This window comes from Anguilla rostrata, chromosome 3 (genome assembly GCF_018555375.3).
Source record: "Anguilla rostrata isolate EN2019 chromosome 3, ASM1855537v3, whole genome shotgun sequence".
NCBI classification, from domain to species: Eukaryota; Metazoa; Chordata; class Actinopteri; order Anguilliformes; family Anguillidae; genus Anguilla; species Anguilla rostrata.
Window position 1 is genome coordinate 42,046,381 of NC_057935.1, and position 21,411 is coordinate 42,067,791.

Consider the following 21,411-nt stretch of genomic DNA (forward strand, 5'->3'; position numbering starts at 1 on the left):
ACCCGTGACCTCCCTTCGTCCTGATCGCAGCAGATCCGGCCGAGGCGGCCTTGGAAGTGCAGATCGTTTCCTTTTCTTTTCCTTTGCAACTTTTCTTTCCGAAGAGGAAGCTGTGCCAGGCGGGGGGGGGGTGTCGCCCCCCCCCTCCCTCCGCGATGCTGGAGGAGGTATCGTGGCCCTTCCCATCAGCCCCCGCTAGAGCGGACCCACGGGTCGCCATCCATCACCGTATTCTGCTGATATGGCCGCTGGTGACTGCTGGCGCTGAGCCTTTCCTTCCTCCTCTGTATTTGGAAGGGAGATAAGGCCTCACAATGATCTCAGGCAGGGTAAGTGCCGGAGGCATCGGGGAAATGAAACAGAGAAGTCGGGTTTCACACATTTCACAAACCAGCTGAGGACTCCAGAACGGTCCGTGTGGTAGTCTGAGTTTGAGTTCATTTTCGGGAGAACTAGCAGTGGGAAGAGGCTAAATATCACAATGAACCCAAAAATCGTACCCCCTGTCCCCCTTACAGATACGAAGTGGCCACTGAACACTTGCTGTGAGTTTATCTTAGATAGCCCAGTGGCCTCATAGCTAAGCTAGGACTGCAGATCCTCAGATGGAAATGACGAAGGCTGCAGTATCATAAGTGTCCTATTAAACACTCCTGTCTCTCCTGTGCATCGGTGCGCTCTGCTTGTGCTGCTTTGTCTGTGTGCTTTTCCTGTGCCACTGCTGTGTGCTGTTTGTGCTCCCGTGTCTCTGTGTTGGTTTTGCTGGTGTCTCATTGCGTCACTCCCGCGTCTCTCTCTGTGCTCTGCTCGTGTTCCCGTGTCTCTCCTGTATCTCCAGCTTCTCTCCAGTGCATCATGGCTGCATGGAGTAGGCAGGTACGAGCGGTTGAGAGGTGAGGATGTTTGTGTTCCCCCTCCGAGGAAAGCTTGGCTCTGGGCAGCTTTGGGCCGCGTGCATCCGGCCCCCTGCTTCCACGCAGTGCACTGGCTCTGCCTGGCAGATCTTCCAGCTCAGCTGGATCCGCTTTTTTTCTCCCCTGTTTTTATCCGTTTTCATGTGGCACCACGGCACAGGCTCGGTGCAGCTCACGTCGCTTTGCTGCTCCCATTGCGGTGTGGAACTTTGACAAAAGGTGAACTTCGCCTCGCCTGCAAATCTGGGTGAGTCCCAGTGTTCTTTCGTGGGGTGTAGGATGCTCATTACTTTACATTACAAGACATTTAACAGACTGTGTTATCCAGAGTCACAGAAGTCTCATCTGCACCGCTTGCATAGTGGGCGCAAGGGAACAGCACGCGTGCTTCATCCGTCACTGAAGCTCAACCAAGGTAATGACACTGGTGCGGACCTCCTGTAGCCCGAGCTCTGCAGCACTGCTCTAAAATGCTGGATAGGCCTACGCATGATCCAGTTTTTTTCATTGCAGCCTTGTATTGCTGCAGGTGCTTCCCTTGTTCCCTTCTGTGCCAGTGGAGTATAGCAGATACATTAGTAAGCAGTTATAATGCTGAAGGACAATCCTTCACTGGCAGAAAAAAAAAATCAGTCTTTGGAAAAAAGGCTGAGGGTTCTTTCTGATATTGTGGAGGGAAGTATGGTTATTTTTTGAGGGAAATAGGGTGATGTTGGTGGGAAGTTAGGGTGATGTTGGTGGGAAGTAGGATGATGTTGGTGGGAAGTTAAGGTGATTTTGAAAATGCACAACAGAACTGCTTCTCAAGTGGAATAGCCTACAACTTATTTACTGTTGCCTTCTTGGTTTGCTTTTATATTCTGTGTTTTAGGCTACATTTTTCATTATCTTTATTATTGTTTTTTTTATTTGCTCTTAAATATTCTTAATATTTTATTTGTTCATTGATTTAAATGTTTTGTTCTGTGAAGTACTTTTGTTTGAATATATAAATAAATATGATGAAATACCACTGAAGGGATGAAGAGCCACAGTTTGCGAGCTGGAAATATATGAAATCAAATCAAGACTTTAAACTGTTGCTGTCAGCCTGTTTGATTCCTCATTTGTAGGCTGTTTGGTTGGTGTCTGCCACAAAGGCTCTTGGACAATATAAGCTTAATGTGCACAGCATTACAACACCAGATTCTGATTGCTGATGGAAAAGCACCATTTTTTTGAATGAAGTTTTGGCCATTATTTCACTTGCTGTTCAAAGCTTGGAATGGTAATGGGGCTGTTAATCCCTTAAGGGAAGTTTGCCTTTGTGATGATTATACTGGGTTTACTGCATTGGGCTCTGGTCCTTTAAATTGTATTACACGAGTAAAGAATGCTACCGTTATTCCTGCGCATAATGTGCGTTCCAATCATGTGTTAAACAATTTCAAGTTCATGAGCCACCACAAGCATTAGGTGAGCTATTTCAATAGTTCCCGACCTGAACTAGATTACATATGAAATCCATCTGTCTATGCATGTATAGGCTATTCTGTTGATTTCATGCACTATATAAAGGATTGGCCAACTTTACTCATTTTTCAAAGAATTTTTAAAGCCAGGGATCTTTTTTTTAAAACGATGAGTTTGGTGTGGGGGCTATTTTAAAACAAAATATGCACAATAGAAACACTTGCTAGATGTTGTGGGAGGAGAAATCCAAGGAGCTGGACCATCCACACAACTGTTGAATAAGGACACTTATTTCAGAAATGTATGTACATAAATTCTCTTGCTCATGACTGAAACTAAATGCAACTCATAACAAATGCAATTAATTGAAAAATGTAGAAAGAGTACAGGGGATGGAAACGGACCCAGTAGACACACAACCTGTGTGAAGCACAGAATCCGTTGACGGCAGAAGCGCTCTGATCACACGCTGCGGCGTGCGTGTGAACGGAGCCTGTTAATACCCCTCGCGCTCCACCGGTCGGCTACACCGCTCCAACAATCTGCCGCCGCGGGTTCTGAACCGCGCCCCGAGAATTTTCCGCCGTCCGTCTCTATTTGAGAGTCGCGTGAAACGCGATTTTGGACGGGAGACGCGTGGCCGCGGGTTTGCGCCTCGGTCGGGGCGGACCGGCGCGGCGCGGCGCGGTGACGGACGAGCCGCGCGGAGGCGACCGTGCGGGGGAGACGGTGACGCGCCGTCGGTGGAGGCTCTGGGGGGGGGAAAGCGCCGCTGACCGTGAGCGGAATGCGAGATTTATTTGTTTTGGGGGGAAATACGCCGCTGCTGTGGAGGATCGCTTACCGGGGCTTTCGGGAAGAGGCAGAGACACAGACCAAATCTTTTTTTTCTGTCTCTCTTCAGTCCCTTCCATTTCCCGTGTCTTTAGCTTCTTCAGCTTTAAAGTTAAGCCTGGTGTTGTCTTCATATTGTGTAGCCTATTTACCGCAAGTGCACAGGGTCAAAAAGGTGATGAAGCCTCTTCATTGAATTTTAAACCATAAATCAATCTTTTTAATGTAGAAACAACCTGTTACCCATCAAGAAATTAGTGAATAACTGTTTTCCTACTTCACAGTCCAGAGAGACCATTTCTTCTTCTTCATATCTACACCACTTGTTTTTACTACAAAAAACACATCATGATTCATTATTATTATTATTATTTGCTATAATATATGTGTGGTGCTTAACTTGGATTGACTTCCTATTTCATAACTGTAGGGGTTAAGAAAAACTCAAGGTGTCTGTATCCTAATGACGTGCGGCTTTTAGAAAAAATAGCAAAAAGGGCACCATTTCACTTTTCCTAACGGTAGGGTCACTCCAGGAAAGTCGGGGGTGTTTCACTGCTGTTAAACTCAGCATTTTTGACCCTGAGGACAATGCGAAAGTTAAAAAGCTTTCATGTGAAACTCAGTACGGAGGGCGGTTCGTTATACAGCTGCCCAAGTGCAAGCCTGACCACAGCTGTATCAGCAATTCAAGAGGAAGCAGCGCACTGCTCACGTTAGAATTGTGAAAGAATTTTCACATCGCAGTATCCTGGTCACACCAGCAGTCACATGACCGTGAAGACCTTCCATCACCCTCCTTGTCTCAGACGTTTCGGTTCTATTTGCTCACTCGTGGAAAGTAAATGCAAGGGGGCTTGAGTTGAACCCGTGACACAGACCCCATTCAGGCTTCCTCAGCTGCCCGACCCGGAGTGACCTCATGATGGGGAAGTTGGGGGGGGAGTAGTGGCACATGACTGCCGTCCGGAGGCCTGTTGGTCAGGGTCGTTTCGGCGCTCTTCCCTTGGGCCCTGGGAGGCGGGAATGTCTCGATCGGGGGGTTGCCATGGCGAAATGTTAATGGGCCCTTCGGCTCCGTCGTGAGAGTGGCAGAGTGCCGAGCGTGCCCGGGAGAAGCTCCGTGGAGATTGCGACAGAACGCCCGGCTCTGAGTCACCAGGGGAAACGAGAATAAACCAATCCGGCGAGTCAGGGCGGCAAAGGGGTACGTTCGACAAGCTAACACTTGCACCTGGACAGGGAGCGTGCCCGGTCTTGCTTAGGAGAAACAAACAAGCTCGCGCCTCCACCTCACCCGAGATCCTGGTTAATTTGTACGGCTGATGCCGTCAGATTCATTCAGCTTTTTTTGACCAACCCTGTGGCTGATTTATATTGCGCCGTTCACAGGCATGCTGTGAACGTGGCTGGCTCCTGGCTCGGTTTGGAAGGGGAAGGGCGATGCGAGAGTCACCGTGCTCCGACCCCGCTCCCCGTCCCGAAGCGCTGCCGTGGCGGGCGGCCCGTTTCCTCTCCTCCCCGGCTCGCCGTTTCGGATGTCGACGCGACGCGGCGGCGTTTCGCGGCCGCTGGCGGCGCGCGCGGTGCGGTGGGTCTTTAGCGCGTTGTAACGTGACGGCTAGAGAGAGGACGTTTCGGTTTGTGCCTGTGTCCCGTGTTCCTGTACCCGACGTTTAGCGTGGGAGAATGGTCTGAATCCCTATCATCTAGCCCAGCGGTTTTCCTTCCTGCCATAAATAGAACCACTTAATCGTAATGAGCTGTTAATTGCCCTTAATTAGGCACTTAACGTACAATTAAGATCCCATTATGTTAGAAATAGCTGTGGATGCAAAAGATGATTAAAAGTCAGATTGTGCAGTGCTTTAATTTTCTGTTAAGTGCTTTTTTTGACAGCTCGTTCCTTCAGAAAGGAGTAAGATGCCTGAATGGATTCAATTATAGACTGAAAGGTGAAATCCTTTTCATTGCTGAATGTGTGGTCACTGAAAATACACTGAATAGTTCAATTGCAGGGTAAAGGGCAATGAGCCAAGTCTGTATAATATGGGAATAATTGTTATTACTGTGTTGTGGGGCTTTATTTAGAAATATAGCCTGTGTATTTATTTGTAGGTGCAATTGATCAAGGAGGATGTGTTCATGTTAGCCTACATCTGAATGTAGCTAAAGGAAATTGTCAGCATCAGCATTCTTTACAGTGAGTGCAGGATAAAACAAATAGAAATCGAATGAAACAGTTCCTTATAGTGGGGCATTAATAAACAAGCCTTGATTGGTCGATCACCGCTGAGACAGACTCCAGATCCCAGTGAACACAACATTCTCTTTGGTTCAGGAAGTACTCTGGACCCTGTTCTGGATTACAGTCACCATGACGATGTACAGCCCTTGCTGTGAACATGCACTAAGACTAAGAGTCTAAAGGATAATTATAATAATAGAATTAATAATAATATCCCTGTTGCTTTTTATGTGCTCAGCAGGAACCCTCAGTACATTTTATGGGACAGTCTGTCTCGTACATTCTTATAGTTATGGCTGCTTATGATTACATACAGTTTTAAAATAAAAATCTTTTCAAACAGCATTGTCAGGAAACTTTAATTTACCATTTGCCCTTTTGGGCACTTGGAAACTTCAAAGACGGGAGATAAGAAGCAGGAACTGGGTGGGTGGGGCGAGGGGGTTGCCATTTGAGGTGTGAATGTGTGTATCTGTGTGTGAATGTGGGTCTACGTGCGTGTGTGCGTGTATGTGTGTGTGTGTGTGTGTGTGTGTGTGTGTGTGTGTGTGTGTGTGTGTGTGTGTGTGTGTGTGTGTGTGTGTGTGTGTGTGTGTGTGTGTGTGTTCTGCTGTCTTTGCAGAAGGCCGTGTCCTGTTTTGTGCGTGGGATGGTATGGTCTGGGTCGGAGAAGAGGCTGGTAGCGATTAAGGCAGCTGGCCCAGTGCTGTAGGAGGGACATCCCATTCCACAGTGCAATTCACCCCTCCCCACCAGATCATCCTGGACTTTCAGACAACTTGCAGCTCTGTTGGGCGGATCTGTGTGTCACATGGGCTGAGTGCCACTCCCTTGGTGATGTCATCCAGCCCTTCAGTGGGGCACATATTGAGCACTTGAGTTCCAGCAGTAGCCTATCTCTCTACGCCTCTCTCTCTTTCTCAGTCTTTCTCTCTCTCTCTGTACCTTTCTCACATATACTTGTTGCTCTTGTTCTCTTGCTTTCTCTGTCACATCCTTTCACTCGCTCATTCTTATTTACTTTCTTGCGCACACAGACACTAATACTCACTAATACAAGCACACAATCGCGCACATCTGCTTTTAGTTGCTCTTTCACTGTACTGCCCTTTGTTTGAAGGTTCTCTTGACTCATACACTGCAAATAGAATGGGTGGCTGATAAAGAGACGGACTTGCTGGGCATGCTAGGATTGTGAGTGTTCCTATGGAGACCCGTAGTGTAGCAGAGCTGGATGCTACTGTGTAACCCTGTGCTGGGTGCTAGCACATAATATTGTGCTGGGGGTTGCTAGTACATAAAGCTGGATTTTTTGCTCTTTGAAGTTGGTATGCCCAAGCCCCTACATCCACTATGACCCAACATTGTAGGCGATTGGTTCTCAGTGTGCTAGCCATCTCTGCAGTATTTGGAATGCCATTTTATTGATAAAAAATAAAGTTTCATTGTGAACCTGGGTGGTTAGCGTGTCACTAGTTAGCTAGCTTGTCTGAAATTAATACAAAATATAGCCCAAAGCTACTGTTCTCAGTCATCACATTAATGCAGGATTCTGTGATTTTTACGCAGAAAAAAAAAAAGAAAAAAGAGCCAAAGTGCAGGGGAAAAATACGCTGCCTTCTGTAAACACCTGTATTCCAAGGTCTTTTTTAAGATTACAACTGGAGATGACCCAGACTTGAACTACAGCTAAATAAATATCCTGTTTCTCTGAGCCAGTCCTCAAGCAATTTCTGTTAGCCTATAATTTTGGCTACTCATGTTGAGCAAACTAGCTAGAGCATGGCTTCCTATTTTTGACTTTTCATTCAAATTGATCGCTTGCTCTGACTCTTCCAATGCTACCAATGGCTGTGTAAATATTATGATCAATAAGCAACACAGCCATTGGCAGCATTGTGAGATTCTAATGTCATGTCATGCTCTCGCTAGCATGCTCAACACGAGTAGCCTAAATTAAAAACCGAAATAGCTGGTTTTGAAATATTATTGGCTTGTGTAGCAAAAATTTGTTTTGATCAGAATGTCAAAACAGTTTGCAGCTTATATCATCCAAATGTTTCATCTCACTTCTTTTGCAAGTGTCATGATGAAATTATGAGCAGCAAACCTTTATTATGTTATTGTTCTGAGTCGGCTTATCATGGCAAAAATAGTTATTGTTATCAGAAAGCCAATGAATTATTGTAAAATGCAAATTTTGAAATTAAATTTCACATTGAAACTATGTTCCAGAGACGCAGCATTCCCTGGGCTTGCGCAACCACTGGTTCTTTTATATATACCGACATACAAGTGCTAATGTCGAAGTATCATTGAAGTAAAGCGAATTCTGCTTTTGACTCCAAATGTAATGAACGAACGCAGCCGAATGTGCAAACGGATAATCTGAAAATATCCCCAGATGAACTGGGACGATGGACAAACAACTGGGCCCGTGTTTGCTGTTAGCTTTACGGCCTAGCCGTGGAGCAGCCTGAGGTCCCTGAGGCCACTTGCACCCTCGGGGTTGAAGGAACGCAGTGTCACAGCGTCGGACGCAGCAAACCGGTTATGACCGGTACGTGGACCGGTACGCTGCCTGTCGGGTGGGGGGGGGTTCCGTTACCAGCCCCCAGAACGTACCTTCTCAGTGTGTGTCTGCCTGCACTAGAGGGGATGTATTGTGGGTAAGCCTTTGCAGGGGACATTCTTTCATATTATTACAGATAACCAACTGCAAACCCGTAACACTAAGCCCTGTGAGTTACCTGGCTGGAACTGGACACACATGTCGGGCTCACTTGGAACAGTTCTCAGTCACTGCAGGAGCTGTTGTGCTTTTAAACACTTCGCTTTTTAAGCAGGTAGTGGGCTTGCAGAGGGAAGGTTTAGGGGCTTTACCAGACTTGAATTGCTCAATGTGCATGTGGGCGGGTCACTGAGTTTGTACTGGGACCTGGTGCTCATGGAAACATGAATCACATCTGAGACAAAGTTACACATTTGAGTATTTCTGTATGGAATTGGAATTGCTGGGGATTTTTTCTCAGTCAGATGAGCTTACTGAGCTCATATCCAGCTCTCACGCTCTGACAAGCATACACACACGCACATGCACACGCATACAACATACACACATATGTACACACTCTCATCTCCTCTCTTTCTGCCTCTCTCTGTCTCTGTCTCACTCGCTCACACAGCTGCTGATGCTCAGAGGGGTGGTGGTATTAAGAGGTGGAATTAAGGAGAGATTATTCACAGAAAGTCGTGGTTCCTGTGCAAACACACTGCCATCAGTGCATCTGAAGCAAACGAAGCTGGCTTAGTGACGTGATGTGGAGATGTGATGCACAAATGTGATTGCTCTGAGGGATTGCAGAGTGCATCTCAGAGCAACTGCTTCACTGTGGCTGAAATTGATCACAGACAGGGAGCGAGACTTTGTGCACACAATGTCTAGACTGCACTTTCAGCCGACTGTTGGGTTGCCAGGTATTTGGGTTATCGGATTGTTGTCCTACGCTATCCCTGTTGCGCAAGATGCTTGATATAGAAAAGTAAGCTCTGTACGTTACCCTTGAGAGTGTTAGCTAAGTCTATTAATTACAATAATGATAATGGATAATAATCATAATAATAACAGTACCATGCTGTCCAGCTGTGATTAGTTCTAAAGTAGAGCTCTGTCACAACTGTATATAGAATCACCAAAGCAGTCTGTGCAGTACTTTGTGCCTAGTTTTATTTAGAAGATTTTTATTGACACTGTGCATGCTTTGGATGGCTCTTGAATACTCACCTTGAATATTTATCTTGAATATGCCTGCCAAAGTAAAAAAAAAAAAAAATCTTACCCGCCGCTGTCAATTTTACCCGTATTTGGCTGATGGTAGGTGTTAGCCTAATTCTTACACCCTGTGGAAGGTCATTCAAGCTCTGAAACATTTAGAATTTTGCCAGAGATGAAATTCCGAGCCTGTAATCTGCCGTCGCTTCAGAAGCCTCAAAATAATCCTTTTCATTCTGGAAAGTCAAGTCGACATCTCGCTGTCCGGGAAGAGCTCTGGCTAATCTTAAAAAAACAAGAAAGAGGAAGTGAATTGGAACGTGCCTGAGCGCGTGTCCCTCTGTCTGTCCCCCTCAGGAGCCTGCCGTCCCTCTGCAGCTGACGGACGAAGCCATGGCACAGTTTCCCTCGCCTTTCGGAGGTGAGCGGCTCCGGCGCGTCTGCGCGTCTGCGACCGACGGATCTGCAGATCTTCGGTTTGAAGTCTTTGATTCACGCCTTCCTCTTTGCTCTCTCTCTCTCTTTCTCTTTCTCTTTCTCTTTCTCCTTCAGGGGGCCTGGATGCCTGGGTTATCTCTGTAGACGAACGGGCCAAACATGACCAGCAGTTCCACAGCCTGGCCCCCACCCCGGCCGGCTTCATCACAGGTGAGCGCGCCGCGATCGACCGCCTGAGCTGTACGGAGCGCCTTCCACCTCAGATCTCGAAGCCCTTTAAACCGGCTGGCCACGTGAATGCGTAGCCCCGCCTACGTAATGCAGCCATTTTGCACCGGAGCCACACCCCAACTTCTCAGTGTGTCGTTGCATGAACCAGAAACCCAGGACATGATTGCATTTATTTTATTTTTTTGACGTGATGTCCAGTTAAAACAGGTGGGGGGTGGGGTGCCAGGGGGCTGTAATTCTGGCTGTCGGTGACTCATTCCCTGCCTCTCTCAGCCTGACTGAGCTCTCTGTTTATGCCCTGTGTTCCACACAAAAACAGCTCCAAAAAAGGCTGGATTTTGAAAGCCACGCAGACCGCTTCCCTTTGGCTGTGACCTCACTGACACGTGCCCTCCCCCCCAGTGGCACATGCGTTTCCTGAAACCTTGAATGCGAACTTGCTACATGTTTGTCGGCGATGTTTTAATAAATTGCTGATTTGCAAGGAGAAATCTCAGCAGCTGTCCAGTCTGTCTTCCACCCTGCAATGGTAGACATTTAACAGTTGTCTTTTAGAGGTAACTTTCGGCGGGGGACTGTTCCACTTAGACGCTCCTGACGGTGTTGTCATTAAAAAAAAAAAAATCAATAAATGCACCAGTGCTAGTAGAGGCTGTCATTTTGTGTGCAAGATAAGCACAGAAGTCTGTCTCCGCTTTCTGCCGGTGTTTATTTTATGGGTGCATTTCTTTTCCCCCCATCATCCAATTTTGGAGGGCTGTTTTTTTTTAGTGGGAATTTTGCATTCACATTTTCCCTGTGGTGCATAGCTCATTGTTGCATTGGACCACCCACCCCTTCCTTCCCCTAATGACTGATTACAGCTACATGGAGATGGAGACCTCTGATTGGTTAAATAAAAAGTCACACTGGAGTGTGACTTTCAGTGCATATACCAATACTTCACCTCATCAATGAACACATATCTCTCATTGGAGCGTGACTCTCACTACAATACCTCACCATTATCAAAGAACACACACATCTCACTGGACCGTGATTCTCATGCTTACTTTTTTGGAAGGAATCGTTAAGCACTATCTTAGGAGAGCGAGACAAGTACCTAAACTTGTTGAAAAGTTGAAAAGGCCTGTGGATTGAAAGATAGTAGATCCGTATTGCATCAGGAGCTTATCCCCTCCCTGGTTTTAGGTTTGTGATGTAAAATAGCAGTCTGGATTTTTATATTTATTTCTGAGGTGGCAGAATGTTGGAATGCCACACTCTCGCAGATTGAGTGGTGTTTTCCTCTCGTTCCATCTGGTCCCGAAGACAGATTTTTCTCTCTCAAATCTCCTGGTGAAGGCAGTCCTGGCAACACTCAGTTACACGCCTCATGCACTTCTCCATTATTTACAATTACAGTGCACTGACGGTGTGACTGAGACCATGTGACTTGAGATAGTGTTCTGCAGGTTGTGAAACTGCAACAGTGTTCTGAAGGCTGTGTGACTGAGCCTTTGTTCTATAGGCTGTGTGACTGAGACTGTGTTCTGCTGGCTGTGTGACTCAGACTGTGTTCTATAGGCTGTGTGGCTGATACTGTGTTCTACAGCCTGTGTTACTGATACTGTGTTCTGCAGGCTGTGTGACTGAGATTGTGTTCTGCAGGCTGTGTGACTGAGACTGTGTTCTACAGCCTGTGTTACTGAGACTGTTCTGCAGGCTGTGTGACTGAGACTGTGTTCTGCAGGCTGTGTGACTGAGACTGTGTTCTGCAGGCTGTGTGACTAAGACTGTGTTCTATAGCCTGTGTTACTGAGACTGTTCTGCAGGCTGTGTGACTGAGACTGTGTTCTGCAGGCTGTGTGACTGAGACTGTGTTCTGCAGGCTGTGTGACTAAGACTGTGTTCTATAGCCTGTGTTACTGAGACTGTTCTGCAGGCTGTGTGACTGAGATTGTGTTCTACAGCCTGTGTGACTGCGACTGTTCTACAGCCTGTGTCACTGAGACTGTGTTCTGCAGGCTGTGTGAATGAGACTGTGTTCTGCATGCTGTGTGACTGTGTGGTGTGAGTTTGTGTATTATACATGTGCGCTGTATTGGGTAAGTGTGTGTTGTATGTGTATTATAGATGTGTGCTGTATTGGGGTGATTGTGTGTTGTATGTGTATTATAAATGTGTGCTGTATTGGGTGAGTGTGTGTTGTATGTGTATTATAGATGCATGCTGTATTGGGGTGATTGTGTGTTGTATGTGTATTATAAATGTGTGCTGTATTGGGGTGAGTGTGTGTTTTATGTTTATTATAAATGCGTTCTGTATTGGGCTGAGTGTGTGTTGTATGTGTATTATAAATGTGTGCTGTATTGGGCTGAGTGTTGTATTGAGGTGCACTCCTGGCTGCATTCTTTTTCTATGCTCCAGTGTGAATAAGTGTGTTTCCTCCTCCTCTGTCCCCAGGTGACCAGGCCAGGAACTTCTTCCTCCAGTCTGGCCTGCCTCCCCCCATCCTTGCTCAGATATGGTGAGCCCTGTCACCAGCCTGTGACTGACATAGCCGTCCCGCACTCTCATACGCATACTGCTGCAGCATACTGCTGCAGCATGGAGCCCACTGCCCTGACCTCCTGCTCTGTTCATCAGATTAGTGCTGCTACACCCTGCTCTGACCCCGCTCACCACATCTAACACAGTCTACAGAGACTGCTATCCTGACACAGTGCAGATATATCTCTCTATCTCTCTATCTATGAGTGTGCATGGCCTTCTAAAGGGCCTTCCCCTTTCTTTTTCTTTGTGCATTTGGTGTGGGAGTTTCAGACAGGACAGGCTGTGTCCTTTGCGCTTGTATTATGTTTCAGTGTTTCTCCTCATAAATTTCTCAATGTATTTCTGTCACACTGACCCACCCCTAATCCTCATGCCCATGTTCTTCTTATTCTCTCTCCCTCTCCCTCTCTCTGTCTCCCTCTCCCCCCCATTCAGGGCTCTCGCTGATCTGAATAATGATGGTAAGATGGACGCCCACGAGTTCTCTATCGCCATGAAGCTGATCAAGCTGAAGCTGCAAGGTCACCCCCTGCCCCCGTCGCTGCCGCCTGCCATGAAGCAGCCAGCCCTTTCCCTGCCCCCCGCCCCACCCTTTGGTAAGGATTCTGTGTGTGTGTGTGTGTGTGTGTGTGAGTGTGAGTGTGAGTGTGAGTGTGAGTGTGAGTGTGAGTGTGAGTGTGAGTGTGAGTGTGAGTGTGAGTGTGAGTGTGAGTGAGTGAGTGAGTGAGTGAGTGAGTGAGTGAGTGAGTGAGTGAGTGAGTGAGTGAGTGAGTGAGTGAGTGAGTGAGTGAGTGAGTGAGTGAGTGAGTGAGTGAGTGAGTGCGTAGCATGAGGTGTGTATATAGAGTTAGTGTGCGGGGCAAGCGGGACACTGTTTTGTAACGAGGGCATTCTCTGCAGGTATGGCAGGTATCCCCGGGATGCCAGGTGTACCGGGAGTCCCCCCCGTGCCCCTGCCTCCTCTCGGGGGAGTGGGAATGTCCCCGCCTCTCCTGTCCTCTGTGCCCCCGCCCGTGCCCCCCATGGCCAATGGAGCCCCTGCCATGATCCCGCCCCTGAGCAGCTTTTCACACCCAGGTATGGCACACGTGCGTGCATACACACATCCGCCGCATGTACATGCCCGCATGCGTACACACGCTCACTCACACGCATACACACATCCTCCCCATGTACACTCCCGCATGCGTACACACGCTCACTCACACTCATACACACATCCGCCGCATGTACACTCCCGCATGCGTACACACGCTCACTCACATGCATACACACATCCGCTGCATGTACACACCCGCATGCGTACATACACTCACTCACACGCATACACACATCCGCCGCATGTACACTCCCGCATGCGTACATACACTCACTCACACGCATACACACATCCGCCGCATGTACACTCCCGCATGCGTACACACACCCGCACGCATGTACACACCCGCATGCGTACACACACTCACTCACACGCATACACACATCCGCCGCATGTACACACCCGCATGCGTACACACACTCACTCACACGCATACACACATCCGCCGCATGTACACACCCGCATGCGTACACACACTCACTCACACGCATACACACATCCGCCGCATGTACACTCCCGCATGCGTACACACACTCACTCACACGCATACACACATCCGCCGCATGTACACACCCGCATGCGTACACTCACTCACTCAAACGCATACACACATCCGCCGCATGTACACTCCCGCATGCGTACACTCACTCACACACACGCATACACACATCCGCCGCATGTACACTCCCGCATGCGTACACACACTCACTCACACGCATACACACATCCGCTGCATGTACACTCCCGCATGCGTACACACACCCGCACGCATGTACACACCTGCATGCGTACACACACTCACTCACACGCATACACACATCCGCCGCATGTACACTCCCGCATGCGTACATACGCTCACTCACACGCATACACACATCCGCCGCATGTACACTCCCGCATGCGTACACACGCTCACTCACACGCATACACACATCCGCCGCATGTACACTCCCGCATGCGTACACACACTCACTCACACGCATACACACATCCGCCGCATGTACACTCCCGCATGCGTACACACACTCACTCACACGCATACACACATCCGCCGCATGTACACACCCGCATGCGTACACACACTCACTCACACGCATACACACATCCGCCGCATGTACACTCCCGCATGCGTACACACACTCACTCACACGCATACACACATCCGCCGCATGTACACTCCCGCATGCGTACACACACTCACTCACACGCATACACACATCCGCCGCATGTACACTCCCGCATGCGTACACACATCCGCCGCATGTACACTCTCGCACTCCCGCATGCATACACACTCCCGCATGCACACACACACACACACACACGTATGTACGCACTTTCTGTTTCTTGATACCACATGATTTAAAGGGAAGTATTAAAGGGAAATGTGTATTTTTAAAAAGCAGTATTTAGTGTTTGAGTCCATTTGCATTCTTATGTAAATGACAGTGTTATATAGATGTTAAATATTAATGTAAAGAAGATCCTGCCATATTATTAGTGTATGTTAATGCTTGGAGTGTGTCTTCAGTGTTTCAGTGTTCATTGATTTGGTAGTTTCAGTATGATCGGTGTGTATGGTAGTTCTCATGTTTGTTTAGTTGTGTGTTAGTAGTTTCAGTATGATTGGTGTGTATGGTAGTTCTCATGTTTGTTTAGTTGTGTGTTTGGTGTGTTAGTAGTTTCAGTATGATTGGTGTGTATGGTAGTTCTCATGTTTGTTTAGTTGTGTGTTCAGTGTGTTAGTAGTTTCAGTATAATACGGTAGGTGTGTATGGTAGTTCTCATGTTTGTTTAGTTGTGTGTTCAGTGTGTTAATAGTTTCAGTATAATACAGTAGGTGTGTATGGTAGTTCTCATGATTGTTTAGTTGTGTGCTTGGTGTGTTAGTAGTTTCAGTATGATCGGTGTGTATGGTAGTTCTCATGTTTGTTTAGTTGTGTGTGCTTTTTGTGTTGGCAGTTTCAGCATGATCAGTGTGTATGGTAGTTCTCATGTTGGTTTAGTTGTGTGTTTTGCATGTTTTTTAGATTCAGTATAATAGGTGTGTATGATTTGCTGGTAGTCTATAATAGGTGTGTCCCTCTGTCTCTCTCTCAGCGTCTGCACTCAACAAAAGCTCCTCTTTTAATCGTTCCAGTGGCTCGCTGCAGAAAGGCCAGTCCTTTGAAACTCCCAGGTGAGCCCTGCCCACCCACACATGCAGCATGCTATCATGCTATAATGCGCAGACTGCTCATCTGTGTGTGTGCATGTGTGTATGTGTGTGTGCAAGTACATGTGCGCCCGTGTTTGTGCTTATAATGTCATTGTGTTGCGTGTATGAATGTGCGTACTGAATACGAGTTCATTGTCTGTCTGCATGTGTGTGTCTGTGCATGTGCATGTACTGTATGCATGTTTGTGAGTGTGAGACGACTGGGTATGAGTTCAGTTTGTGTATGTATTTTTGTAGCTGATCGTATGTGCATGTGTGTGTGTCTGTGTGATATTACTGTGTGAGAGAGTACTGGGTATGAGTTCAGTTTGTGTATGTATTTTTGTAGCTGATCGTATGTGCATGTGTGTGTCTGTGTGATATTACTGTGTGAGAGAGTACTGGGTATGAGTTCAGTTTGTGTATGTATTTTTGTAGCTGAGCGTATGTGCATGTGTGTGTCTGTGTGAGAGAGTACTGGGTGTGAGTTGAGTTTGTGTTTGTATTTTTGTAGCTGAGCGTATGTGCATGTGTGTGTGTCTGTGTGATATTACTGTGTGAGAGAGTACTGGGTATGAGTTCAGTTTGTGTATGTATTTTTGTAGCTGATCGTATGTGCATGTGTGTGTCTGTGTGATATTACTGTGTGAGAGAGTACTGGGTATGAGTTCAGTTTGTGTATGTATTTTTGTAACTGAGCGTATGTGCATGTGTGTGTCTGTGAGAGAGTACTGGGTGTGAGTTCAGTTTGTGTATGTATTTTTGTAGCTGAGCGTATGTGCATGTGTGTGTCTGTGTGAGAGAGTACTGGGTGTGAGTTGAGTTTGTGTTTGTATTTTTGTAGCTGAGCGTATGTGCATGTGTGTGTCTGTGTGAAAGAGTACTGGGTGTGAGTTCAGTTTGTGTATGTATTTTTGTAGCTGAGCGTATGTGTGTGTCTGTGTGAGAGAGTACTGGGTGTGAGTTGAGTTTGTGTTTGTATTTTTGCAGCTGAGCGTATGTGCATGTGTGTGTCTGTGTGAGAGTACTGTGTGAGAGAGTACTGGGTATGAGTTCAGTTTGTTTGTATTTTTGTAGCTGAGTGTATGTGCATGTGTGTGTCTGTGTGAGAGTACTGTGTGAGAGAGTACTGGGTGTGAGTTCAGTTTGTGTTTGTATTTTTGTAGCTGAGCATATGTGCATGTGTGTGTCTGTGTGAGAGTACTGTGTGAGAGAGTACTGGGTATGAGTTCTGTTTGTGTTTGTCTTTTTGTAGCTGAGTGTATGTGCATGTGTGTGTCTGAGAGAGTACTGGGTATGAGTTCAGTCCTATGGGTGCTCAAGCTGCCTTTTAGTTTGTTTCCTTAGAGGGAAGCTGTTGTTCTGCACACACTCGATTAACTCGACAACTGTGATGGCATGATGGCCATGCAACTTCCTCCCAGCATGCCCTGCCCCAGACGATGACCGCACTGTAAAGGTCACATTAGGACACCGATGGAGGTTTACACCAACCCCCTTTAGTGATTGAGTTCTGTGTGGAAAAAGTAATCCTTGAAGAACTGTGTAGCTGTGATTGTGTGCAGTCTCACATTTCACATTGGCCATCATTTTGGATAGTGGCGATTTGATTGTGACATGAGGTCTTTGGTGAAACCTGTTTTTGTTGCAACACTGGAGTCCGAGCAGCAGGCAGAAGTGAAACTATTCCCCTCAGAAACTAACGTTGTGGCTGGCACTGAGCTCAGGAACCTTCTCCAAGGTCCCTTAGGTCAAAGGTCACTCACCTCAGAAACACCTGTCGCACCTGTCCTGTGGCATTTACTGGCACATTGACACAGTTCTGTTAAGCTTTCAAACTCAGCAGAGGAAGCAAGCCGCCTCCGCCTTGTTTCTCACTAAAAGGTTAAAGCGGCCGGCTGGTTTGTCCCATTAAAGAGCTGGGTTTCTGTGGTGTGAAGTGCCAACTAGGTCTGTCTGGTATGAAATCCTGCGTGCCTGGATGGACACGTTGTCCCATAATGTCGCATCATCACGTTCAGCTGGCACCGCCTCGGGCCGAAAGGGCGGGAAACCTTCGCGTGTGTGTTCAGGGAGGTCTCCCGTGCGGAGGGCCCTTGACGCCGTGTCTCTCCCTGTCCCCCGCAGCGCGGCGGCCGCCCAGCCCCCCTCGGACTGGGCCGTCCCCCAGTCCTCGCGGCTCAAGTACCGCCAGCTCTTCAACAGCCAGGACAAGATGATGAGCGGCCATCTCACGGGTACGCCGGCGCCCCCTCTCTGCACCCTCGCGTCACTGCGTCCCGCCGCCGCCGCCGCCGCCTGTGTTTCGCACCCTTGGTAGGGGGCGTCGAGGCCTTCCATCGCAGAGCTGGAGTCAGTGTCTCGCCCTTAAGATGCGCACAAAAAAGCCTCGCTCTGCATAGAAAACATTATGACTGCCACATTTACATCAGTCAGCAATGGACGGCACATTGTAGCAGCACCAGCTTTGGGGTTCATGAAGTTTTGCTCTGCTGTGCCTATTTTAATAATAATAAGAGTACTAATAATGGAATGCTGTAATGTGTAAAGTTAGACATTGGTTTACAATCACTAAGCATGCACTCTAATCCAGAGCAGCTTAAAAACTGTAGTTAATTTTTGTTGGTCTCAGTAATACAAAAGTCAATATAACCAAGAAGGCACAGAAGGCCCATTTATAAATGAATGTAAATTTGATTGAAGAAGCCTACAATTAGTAATCAAAGGTGAATAACGCTACACAACTAATTATCTTTTTACAGCTTTCCATTTAACATTGTTATCCCCGAAGGAAATTGAAAGAGAAAGGAAGTGAATAGCTAAAGGGGGTCAGGGGAGCCATGTTTGAGTGTGAAGAGGTGGGGTTTCAGTCTACATGGGAAGATGGACAGGGTCTCTACTGCCCTGACCACCATGGGAAGCTCATTCCACCACCGGGAGGGGGGGCAAGTACAGACAGGAGATGTGCCTGGGAGTGCCCGCACAGAGAGAGCAGGGGGGTTTCTTGAGCAGGGAAGTGACACGTGTATTTTAAGACTGTTGGGACTCATCCTGTAGAGAGGGATGAGTTCACCAGGGAGGAAATGAATGTGAAGAGAGATGGACTGGAGAAGAGGTGTAGCGATGGGATGGGATGGGTAGTAGGTAGTTGGAAGGTGTGATAGCAGTTCAGTGAGGTCAGCATCTGTAAGAGAACAGAATGCAGAGAGGATAGGGGGTATAAGTGGGGAGAGAGGGATCAAAATGCAGTAATCAATATTATTACTGCAGTATTTTTAAAGTTAGAAACATGAACAATGTGAAATATTGAATAACATTTCAAAAATAGGATAGCTTAGTAAACAACTCTAATATGCAACCTGCACCTGTTAGGCTGCTATACAAAATATTCCTGCAAAATATTTTGAAATCCCAGTTTAAATTAAATTATAGAATATTCCTCCCAGTAGGGCTGGGCGATGATTACAGAATGTTTTTTCAGCGTAATAACAATAATCTGCCTCACACGGCGTATCTCCTTTTTTTTTTTGTAGTCATATCTGATGTGATGTAAGCATCCAAACATCAGAGGCCACATGAAATGCTTCCCATTTGATAATCATTGATCTGATTCGGTCTTTGTATGGATCTTTCTGCCTGGTGTGAATATGCTACTCTGGCCCGGATCAAAAAAAGTGCAAAAGGTTTGCAAAAAACCAGTGGTCCCGGTCCGCTTCATTCGGACCACGGTGCACATCATTTCTGGTGTAAAAACTATTTCTCTAAAGTCTGAACCAAATAGAGGAAATGGGGGCGTGTACGCAGTGTATTGTAGGTCCACAGGGTTGTGGACCTACAATACATTGTTTTTAGCCAAATTACGGCAAGAATAAAGTTTACTTCTTGCTAGTTACAAATGAGTTGTGCGTGCGTGCGTGCGTGCGCACATGTGTTTGTCTCAGTGGCTTAGCAACCTACCTGACTACTTTGCCATGATACTCTTCCAGAGTCAGTATACGGTGTAGTATTGCTCACCTCCTTCTGGCCCTGAAGACAGCAGCATGTAGATTCCCAAGTGTATGCGCCAGGTTTATTAAGTGCATACGTCTTGACAAATGTTCATGACGATTTATTTCCGTGTAGCGGTGCTGACTGGAACGCCAAACACAGCCATTAATGACAAGGTCGCGATTAAAGGCCAGCGGTGCTTCATGTTGCCTGCCTTGCTTACTTAAAAAAAAGAAAAAATGAGATTATTTTTGCATTCTGGCCAAAATCATTCCAAAGGTCCACTTGTTATTTGGTTTGAAAACCAAGCCAGGTGCTTAACACGAATTGCTTCTGTATATGTCCAGCTGTATGAGTGGACGCTGCGAAAGTTGTGCAAGTCACTCTGCTGAATGGCTGTAGTGTAATGCACTGTGCAGTTTATCGCATGATGCAAACTGCAGGAAATTCCCATTCTAAATGGAAGGGGTGGGGATTGTGGATTGAGTTGTACAGGAGTCGTGGGGAATGGGAGTTGGCGGAAGACCAAGAACAGGTTGCTGTTGACTCCGGTGTTGATTGTGATCGCACATTAACGTCCTTTGAGCCCAGCCTAATAGCGTCTTATATTTCACTACAAAAGAGAGACGAACCGTTCTCCGCTAGGCTAGGGGGCTGTGCCGCTGTAATAAAACACTTTGCGGATGCTGCAGTGTTGTATGATATTACGCTGCTTTTGGTAGTCTGCCATCAAAAGGTGCCTGTTTGCATTGCCCTGCCAGAGAAGTAGCTAATTTTATTTTTCTTGTAGTTAGTTTCATAACCCTGGTTTTTAATTGGCCACAGTTGTAAATTTGTTTGTTTATACTTTGTCTTTTTAAAAATGAACAAAACAAAATGTTTGGTTAAAATTTAGAAAAGAATAAAAGGCCTTTGACTTGGTGGTGTACACCTGTTTCCCTGTCTTGATTGTCTCGCTTGTGTATTGATTTCATTTTTGCACATGCTCCATGCACGTGGACATCTTTTAACCCTTTCCCTTCTGGTAATAGACCATTACAGCATGCCCCTTTGTGGTGTAATTGACAAGACGTAACAGTAGGTGTGAAAGTGTTGTTGCAGGAAGTTCAAACTGACCATGGGAGTTGGATAAACTGTCATTTTCTCTTGGGCTGAACATTTCTTCACCCTCCCTGTACAGTGAAAAGCTATAGGTGCTGCTATTTACAGCTCTGGACAGACTACAGTTTGTGCTTGGCACTACCATAATACACTACAGCAGTAGAACTGCTATTAGAGGCGGAGTGTCGCTGGGTGGGACGCTTAAGGGGACGGGCCCATTGGGGACAGGTGTGGCTCTTTGTGAATATTCGCATGGCTGGCTGCATTGTGTTGAGGTTGCTCATTCTGTTTCCTCTCTGTAGGGCCTCAAGCGAGAACCATCCTAATGCAGTCCAGTTTACCACAAGCACAGCTAGCCTCCATCTGGTAAGACATAAATCCTGTGTGAAAAACAGCTGCAGCGGCAGACACTAGTTTGTAAGTAACGCTAATACTCCCACCTGCCAGCAACTGTCCACACTAGTTAATGTAATGCTTGACCACGACATGCTGACACTGCCAGCCATGCACCACACTACTGCTCTGACCACTGCTCCACACTGCTGCTCTGACCACTGGTACACAGTGACCACTGCTCCACACTGACCACTGCTCCACACTACT

General features: G+C 47.0%; 1 protein-coding gene across 6 annotated transcripts in view; it reads left to right on the forward strand.

Annotated features, from left to right (window-relative positions):
• The window catches only part of itsn1 (intersectin 1 (SH3 domain protein)), a 65,724-nt gene that overhangs the window by 4,810 nt on the left and 39,503 nt on the right, over nt 1–21,411 (forward strand). For 5 of the 6 annotated variants that reach the window (XM_064327670.1, XM_064327673.1, XM_064327674.1 and 2 more), the window contains exons 2-9: nt 9,578–9,641; nt 9,773–9,868; nt 12,335–12,398; nt 12,860–13,020; nt 13,325–13,501; nt 15,624–15,702; nt 17,848–17,957; nt 21,111–21,174. In XM_064327670.1, coding sequence (XP_064183740.1) covers nt 9,614–9,641; nt 9,773–9,868; nt 12,335–12,398; nt 12,860–13,020; nt 13,325–13,501; nt 15,624–15,702; nt 17,848–17,957; nt 21,111–21,174 — 779 coding nt within the window. In that variant the 5' untranslated portion in view covers nt 9,578–9,613. Of the gene's footprint in view, nt 1–4,152; nt 4,408–9,577; nt 9,642–9,772; nt 9,869–12,334; nt 12,399–12,859; nt 13,021–13,324; nt 13,502–15,623; nt 15,703–17,847; nt 17,958–21,110; nt 21,175–21,411 lie in introns of those variants that run through there. The other variant, XM_064327671.1, reaches the window with a different exon arrangement.